The sequence below is a fragment of the Artemia franciscana genome, chromosome 6 (assembly GCF_032884065.1).
Source record: "Artemia franciscana chromosome 6, ASM3288406v1, whole genome shotgun sequence".
NCBI lineage: Eukaryota > Metazoa > Arthropoda > Branchiopoda > Anostraca > Artemiidae > Artemia > Artemia franciscana.
In genome coordinates, this window is record NC_088868.1 from 13,541,508 (window position 1) to 13,550,441 (window position 8,934).

General features: G+C 33.1%; 1 protein-coding gene across 1 annotated transcript in view; it reads left to right on the top strand.

The window, feature by feature from the left end:
* Positions 1-7,706, top strand: part of LOC136028072 (tectonic-like complex member MKS1) — a 56,151-nt gene extending 48,445 nt beyond the window's left edge. The window contains exon 9 of the mRNA XM_065705677.1: positions 5,778-7,706. Coding sequence (XP_065561749.1) covers positions 5,778-6,047 — 270 coding nt within the window. The 3' untranslated portion in view covers positions 6,048-7,706. The remainder of the gene's footprint in view (positions 1-5,777) is intronic.
* The last annotated feature ends 1,228 nt before the right edge of the window (positions 7,707-8,934 follow it).

Consider the following 8,934-nt stretch of genomic DNA (forward strand, 5'->3'; position numbering starts at 1 on the left):
CCCATGCGAAATCCTTGTTAGTTGCATTACCCTTTCCAACTCAATTTTGCATGTGGAGATGTTCTGGGGGAATGGCCCGGGGGCTATTTTTCGCGTCTTTTGATTTCCGGAAAATTCTAAGGAAGGGGGCATTTCCGGAGTGATCAAAAAACCGATTAGGGATTAAAGTCTTTTTCAAATGAAAGTTTGCTAAGGATAATTTTTCAGGCTGAATCATCCGCAGCAAATTTTACGCAGAAGGGGTATTTTCACCGAGGATGGAACTGTCTGGACGGAAATTCAAGGGGGATGTACTATATGCTTGATGGAATTTTCATGGAGGAATTTCCAAGGGGGAGGGGGTATATTTCACGGAGGCTGAGCCAGATTTACCTGCGCTATTTGAAAAACGAACAGAAATTAAACAAAAAAACTAGTTTTTTTAACTGAAAGTAAGGAGTAGCATAAAACCCGAACAGAAATTATCCTGTATATAAAGGGTTGCCACCTCCGCAATACCTGGCTCCATACGCTAAAGTTTGACTGTTTGTCCCAAATTTTAAGAATGGCTACTGAAACGCAGGGCTGTTTAATTAGAATAGGAAACTTTCCTAAAAGTGCTTACAGCTTTAGCATAAAGAGCAGGGTATTGAGGAGGGGGTAAGCCCTCACATGCAGGATAATCTCTGTTTGTTTTTAGTTTTAATGCTTTTCCTTACTTTCAGTTTAAAAAAAAAAACTTGATTTAATGTGTTTTATTAGACCAAACAGGCACAATGTGAATCCCACTACTGCTTACTATTGCTGTACTATTATACTATCACTGCTATTTCCACTCCTATTCATTCTACTATTACTTCTGCTAGGGAATTAATTTTTAGCTAGGATTGAGGGAGCTAGTTGACTTTTTAATTAAAATCAAGTTGCCATCAGGCCATGGCTAATTGGAGAAAAAGCCAAGATAGATAGTATAAAAGTACAAAGGTTATACGAGTAAAAAAAAAATACATTTTAAATGTTTCCACTTTTTAGCTTAATAAATCCAGAATTAGTAAGATTTCAAGAAGTAAATATCAGTATATGTAGATTTACCACATTCATTGATTTTTTTTTTTCAGTAATTTTGGTTAGACGTTGCTTTTTTAAAACGTTTTCGATGTTTTGAGAATAAGAGACATTTAGCTCAAAATCAAGATTTTTTCATCAAAATGTAAATTATACTCTGTCTTCAGAAGGAGAGGGGGGTTAGCCCTACTCATCTTGTTTCTGCTGATTCTGAGTTGGACTCGGTTTATTTGTATTTTATCTTCGTTTTGGGTTTCATTTATTTATTGATGCTGATCTGTGGTAGTTTTATGCTTAGAAAATCATTTGACTTTACTTCTACTATTTTTTTGGTTTAATGTAGCGTTTTACTTTTCTTTCAAATATGTATTTTGGGGAAAAAGTTTTTAAATCAATCTTAGTAGAACCCGAGAGAGTCACATTAATGAGTCGTTGTGAAAACGTTTTGTTAGTTGAACTTGAACAATCCTTGAGCCATAATGTATGGAATGCTTGACACAATACATTAATATCCAATAATAAAAGCAAAAACTGTATAAAATGGGCGGGTGTGGAGTTTTATATGCTATGAAATGTAAATGGACACTTAGGCATAGAGCAAAATAGCATTAAGTTAAAAACACTACACTAAACTGAGTCTTTAGTAATAAAAACCTTAAACTGTTTAATTTTGGTGGTTTCATCTTTTCATAATTGACTTTCTTCGTGCAGAAAAGTGAAACGGTTGTTTGTGTTTACGAATATAAACACAATAATTTGTGTTTATGAAAATATTACGAATATAACTCACCCGTGCTGTTACCCCTACACTCCCCTCGTTTTCTTGTCTCGAAAAAATACATTGATTGCTGTAAGGTGGAATTTTTTTATGCGATGTATGCATGTAATGTGTATGTTATGTATGTATATAATATGTATGTGATGTATGCAAGTGACTTCTCTAAAAATAGATAATTTTTTAAACTAATTAATTAATAATTAATAATTATGAATTTAGCTAATTTTTTAATCTAATTAACTTTAGTTATTTATTTAAAAATTCATCTTCTAATTATATTAAAAACCTTAAAAAGATTTTTAAAGATTAAAAAACAATTTAGATTAAAAGTTTATTTAAAACTAAAAAATTAATTAGATTTTTAAATAGATAACTAAAAATAAATATTTATTTTTAATAGATAAGTTTTCGACTTTTGAAAACTAGTATCCTAAATCTAATTACCAAGAATGTCTTTTTTGAAGCTTTAGGTAGAGGGTTCTAAGGAATAACTTAATCAAAATTGGAACTTCTTTGGGTGGTTTAAAGAGGGAGGCATGGATAAATAGGGGTTGACAGGGAGTGTGTGTAGCTCTATTGGCGTCAGGCGGCTTGGTTCTGCAGTTAGTTGTCAATAGCAGTAGTAGTAGCATTAGGACCACTTCTGCGTCTTGAGTTAAAGGTAGCTAAAAAAAAAAAGAAATTTAATCCTTTTTCGGATGATGATAATGGTGTCGAAAATTAACTAGAACACATTCCAACATAACAACTCTTCATAAAATTAAAAATATTTTATAATTTGTTCAGTAATATGAATATATGAATATTTTATCATTGTTCAGTAATATGAACAATGCCTAAAGTTGATTTTGACAGTAGATTAATTAAAAAGATAAATGAGGATAAAGATCCTCCAGAGCCATTGTTGGTGTATAGGTCATCTAATCAACGTGCTATGAAAATGCTAGGTTATATAGAAATAAAGAAAAGTTTGTCCAGAATTAACCAAATAAAGAATCTAAAAATTTCTAAGGAGCTAAAGTCCTCCTAGAAATGGAATTTTGGCTGCAGTAAAAGGGTTGAGCGAGCATAATTGCTCTTTAACCAATTTTATACCTTTTAAATCTCTACTCAAGCTTCAACACTTCCCAAAGGAACTTGCCTTCTTGTATTGTATCTATACATGCTTCGGGGAAATTAAGTATCTAAAAGATAATATTACAAGCACAGTCGACAAAGTAAGGCTCAGTCTTTTAACCCTGCTCAAATGACATAGAAATCGATAGGTGACAAAATTTCATCAAATTTTAGTGCGAAATATAGATAGATTAAATTAAAAAAGACAAGTTCTTTCTACCGAACGCAAGGAACAGATTAAAACTAAAAACGAACAGAAATTGTAACTATATGTGATGGCAGTACCCCTTCTTTAATACCCCTTTCATCATACTAAAATTTTTAGTACTTAAAAAACAATTTCTAATTCTAAGTAAACGGCCCTTGTGTTTCGGTAGTAGTTATTAAAGAATTGAGACAGAAGGTCAAAATTTAGCGTAAAGAGTGGGGAAGTTAGGAGGGGGTGTTTAGAAGAGGGCAGTCCCCTTTATATACGGAATAATTTCTGTTCGTTTTAGGTTTTAATTTTGCTCCTTACTTTCAGTAGAAACAAGTTAAAAAAATCTAATTGTTTTTCAAATAATCCCGGGATATCCAACTCCCCCAACATGGAGAATTTCAACAAAAAAAAGGATTTCAATGGATGCTTTTCTTGCGTAAAATTCTTCCGCCGGGAAATTACCCCCAGACAATTCCATCCTCGCTGCAAATTCCGACAGGATTTTTTTTTACAGACAAGTCTACCTGAAAACTATCCTTAGCATGCTTTCATTTCAAGAAAGAAGATATGATCTTAAATAATTTCTAATTGATTTTCAGGCCATGGCGGAACCTCCTTTCTCCCACTATGTTGAAAATTGGTCCCCCAATGGAAAGTTTCTCCAGCTGAAAATTTTCACCATGCAAAATTCATCTGGAAGATAACTCCCCGACAGAGAATTTATCATGTGGGAAATACCCCTCCTCCTACATAAAAATCCCCCACAGAAATTTGAATCCGCGGAAAATTTCCCCAAAAAATTCCCACAGAAAATTTTTACACTATTAATGGAAATCCCGATGAGAAAGTAAGAAAAATAAAACTTATTTTGTATATGAAATCTGACAAATAGCCTTCATGCAAAATTCTCTGGAAAGTTTGCCCCCAGGAACTTCTTCCCAATGAAAAAATCCGTCCGTAAATAATTCATCCACAAAAATTATTCACCCCTCCCCCCTGCCCACGAAAAATGTCTTCATTCTTCCATATAACAAATATCAAATGCAAACGATGGGAAAATTTATAACTTGCAATCCTTCTCCTGGGGGCTGTGGGCGGCTATGTCATCCCCAAAGGCAAAATTTGGTCGGACGACTTTAGGAAAAAGCACGTTGGGGGCTAGTTGCTCCCCATTCTAAGACTATTGGTTCGATATGATCACCCCTGAGATGAACAACATAAATATATATATATATATATATATATATATATATATATATATATATATATATATATATATATATATATATATATATATATCCACATCCGTGATGTTTCTTTGGCAAAAACTTCAAAATTCCCTATTTCTGCAGATGGGAACTTGAACCCTCTACAAAACGACCCTCTGTTACTCTTAATCTGATGATGTGATTTTCATTAACATTTCTTGACCTTTTGGGATGTTTCTCCCCTATTTCGAAAATCAGGCAAGTTTTTCAGGCTCGTAGCTTTTTATGGGTAATACTAAATTTAATGAAACTTTGACATTTCTAATTAACATAAAAAGCCAATTCTTTTGATTTATCAGTTGTGATCAAAACTATGTTTCTTAGAGTTTCGGGCACTACTTGGCCCTGTCACTCCTTAGTTGCAGTGTGATCCCAAGAACTGTTTGACAAGTAAATAGATAGTTCACATTTAATAGCAACCGTTTGTTGGAGGCTCAGAAAAAACACAGTAGTATCAGTATTATTTGTAGTAGGAGTGTTTAGATATTGTCTTTTTGGTTAACTGATAATCTCCCTTATCCTTTAATGTAAGTCCCAAATTAATATACTCATTCATTCCTGGGTTAAGCCCTCTTGAAAATCTATATACACATAACGTGTTTTAATTTAGTTCAACACTCGCCTCAAACTTTTGTGAAAGCCTCAACTGATTGCCCTTCGTTTTTATAGAAAGTAAAGGTCAAACATACGCACCTTTCTCATAAACATATGCTATATGTAAACAATGGACGAAGTGCATAGCTTAAAGCCCCTGCCCTGAGGGCAGTAGGGGTTAATATTCCCAAAGACAGAGTTACTGGACCTTTCAACTATGCTGAACAAAATGGCAACTTAAAACTTTCATTATATGTGTTTTGGAAATTGATGGGTGTGAGAGGGGACTGTTTACCCTCTAATGACTTTTGCTCTTAAGAGGGGCACTAGAAATTTCATTTTCAATCGAACAAGCTTCTTTCGAAGTTTCTACAACAATTCCTTCTATACGAAGTGCCTTGGTGAAAAAAGTAAATAAATGAATAGATAGTACATTGTGACCACATCGCTCTTTACTTACCTATGATTCGTTGTCGCGAACTGTTTGATACATTGCAATCTGAAAGGTTTCAAAATGACTTAGGCTTGTCCGCCTTGGGCGTCTCGGTTGAGTTGTTTGCTGAGTCCTCGCTATGGCACATTAGTCTCTGACGGGGTTAGATATTTATGGTAGTTATTTATTTTAGGATAGTCTGATTCCAGTTTTAATGTTTAGTGACAAAATTTTATTTTTCACTTTTTCTATATACTTCATTGTGTAGCTTTTAGTTATTTACGACGTTCCCGTCGTAAATAACTAATTGATACTAATTAGTAAAATGCTAATTTTAAATTTCAGGGTAACTTGGCATTTTCAGACAACATTGATGTTCAGCCGACAGGAAGCATAACATTGAATCTGAATGTAATTCTGCAAAATAGCAGCTTAACTGAAAAACAAAACTGCAAAGAAGTTAAGTTGTCACAAGAGGGCTTAAACAAACATGACATGAAGATTCAAGAAACTCTCCAAGCAATTTATACAGCCAAGTATCAACTATCCAGTGTTCTCGAAAAATTTTTGACTTACTTACAAAAACATGAGGAGCCTCAAGTACAAGCCTACTGACCAGAGAGGTTAAAGGGCAGCTGTCCCCGCCAGACTTATATGCAAAAAATATATTGATATGCACAAAAAGTGCAATATTTTATTATATTCGTAATGCCGTTTTTTCCAATTAACTTACGTAATGAACTTCTATATTTGTGTAATTTTATTACGTATATGAGGGTTTTTGCCCCATCGTATATCTCGCTCTTTACACTAAAGTTCGAATTTTATGATGGTGTTAAAGAGCAGCCGTCCCCGCCAGATTTAATTGATACGCAAAAAAGTGCAATATTTTATTATATTCGTAATGCCACTTTTTCGAATTAACTTACGTAATGAACTTCTATATTTGTGTAATTTTATTACGTATATGGGGGTTTTTGCCCCCTCGTATATCTCGCTCTTTACACTAAAGTTCGAATTTTATGATGGTGTTAAAGGGGAGCTGTCCCCGCCAGACTTAATTGATATGCAAAAAAAGTGCAATATTTTATTATATTCGTAATGCCACTTTTTCGAATTAACTTACGTAATGAACTTGTATATTTGTGTAATTTTATTACGTATATGAGGGTTTTTTCCCCCTCGTATATCTCGCTCTTTACACTAAAGTTCGAATTTTATGATGGTGTTAAAGGGCAGCCGTCCCCGCCAGATTTAATTGATATGCAAAAAAGTGTAATATTTTATTATATTTGTAATGCCACTTTTTCGAATTAACTTGCGTAACAACATTCTATATTTGTGTATTTCATTACGTATATGAGGGGTTTCACCCCCTTGTCAATACCTTGCTCTTTACACTAAAGCTTAAATTTTGTGATGGTGTTAAAGGGCAGCTTTCCCCGCCAGATTTAATAGATATACAAAAAAGTGTAGTATTTCATTATAATCGTAATGCCACTTTTTCAGTGACATTACTTTATATTTAACCTTTTTATTTTTAACCCACCACAAAAAAAAACTTCAAAATCTCCTCCGTGTCTTGTTGAGATCGGAATGAACAGAGATGCTTTTGGAGGAGAAATCTTCTGTGAGAGACAAAGCAACAAGACGCTATGCTGCAGCTTTTGCTGAAGTAAAAAAGAAATGAAATCTCTCTAAGTAATAACACAGTCAAAACAAAATAAAATCTATAAGAAACAGAGAAATAAGCTTAAAAATTCCGCATTCGATTGAAATTTTCTGCTTAAATTAAAAGAAATATTAAAGTCAATAAGTTTTAGGCAAGGAAAAAACCTTGTAAAGCCAAAACAGCTCTTACTCTATTTCAGCTCTTATTTCACTGTTAGTCGTCAATCGTGTTTTCATTTCAGTGAGCATTTTATTTCTTGTTTTATTTTCTAAATCTTTTATTTTAAGTTTACTGTTTAACTTCAATGTTATCTGCAATCTATCTAACTAAATCTTCAACTACTCTACAAAAAACCCGACTCCATGACCAAATTTCTTCTGCTCTTAAAAACAATACATTTTAAACACTTTAGCGCTGCTTTAAACTAATATGATTTTTTTTTTTTTTGAAACATTTTAGCTTAAATCAAATAATGTGTATTTTCACCCAGTCATTTTATTTTATTTTTTTATATAGCTAGTAACAGGTGCTATTAGTATATATGTCAAGTGCACATTCTGAGATTAAAGGAAAGTTTTAACGTTATTTGTGGTTTTATAAGATTTTATTACTAATTGTGCATTAATTATTCACTTTAGACTTAGCCATGGGAAGTCCATTTCTTAGTTAAGGGATTTTGTTTATTTCACTTTTAATTGTGGTTTTTTAATGCGTCACTTCAATTTTTAAAGTAATGGAAGACTTCGGCCCGCATTTTGTTTAGTAAGAAAAATTCAATCTTTACGCACCTAAAACTTAATTTCAAAAGAATAAAAGGAAGAAAAGAAATTCATTTTGTTAGAATCTACGTGGGTAGAACTGGTTTAAATATGTAAATTCTCTATTTATATGTTATCTGAATAACGATCCAAAACAAATTGCTGGATGGTCTTGCACTTAAATTTGTTTGGAAAAAATGAGATAAAATCATCAACAAAAATAATATTTATTGGAAAATGTCAGATACTCTTAAAAAGACTTAGAATTTTACATTTATTGACCCTTATCCCCCTCCCCTTCACATTAATTATTGCCTGCCATATTAATATGTCAGTTTCGACCGATAGCTAGCTCTTTCAAATCAATCGTTTGTTTTCGCTCCTATCGATGCAAACCCTGTATATATTAGTAGATAAATAAAAAAAAAAAGTTTTTTTTTACTGAGAGTAAGGAGTGACATTAAAACTTAAAACGAACCGAAATTACTTAAAATATGAAAGAAGCTGCCTCCTCATCAATGCCGCGCTCTTTACGCTAAAGTTTGACTCTTTCTCTTAACTCTACTTTTCAAAACAGTAAAAAACTTTAGCGTAAAGAGCGGGGCGTTGATGAGGAAGCAGCCCCTTTTATATAAGAAGTGATTTCTGTTCGTTTTAAGCTTTAATGTCGCTCCTTACTTTCAGTTGAAAAAAACTTGTTTTTTTTTATATTTAATTTCTGAACGTTTTTGAATCAATGCATGTTTTGATTTTGGCTCCCCGCAGATGAATAATTAAAACGAAATTCGCACATTTATTTTTTTGGCTAAATGGCTTTCTCGTAGTTTTGATCGAATGATTTTGAGAAAAAAAGAAGCGGGGGAGGAGGCCTAGTTGCCCTCCGATTTTTCGGTTACTTAAAAGGCAACTAGAACTTTTAATTTTTTACGAATGTTTTTATGAGTAAAAGATATACGTAACTCACAAATTAGCTTACGTAACGAACTTCCGTATTCTCATGTTTTTATTACGTATATGAAGGGGTTCACCCCCTCGTCAGTACCTCGCTCTGTACACTAAAGCTTAAATGTAG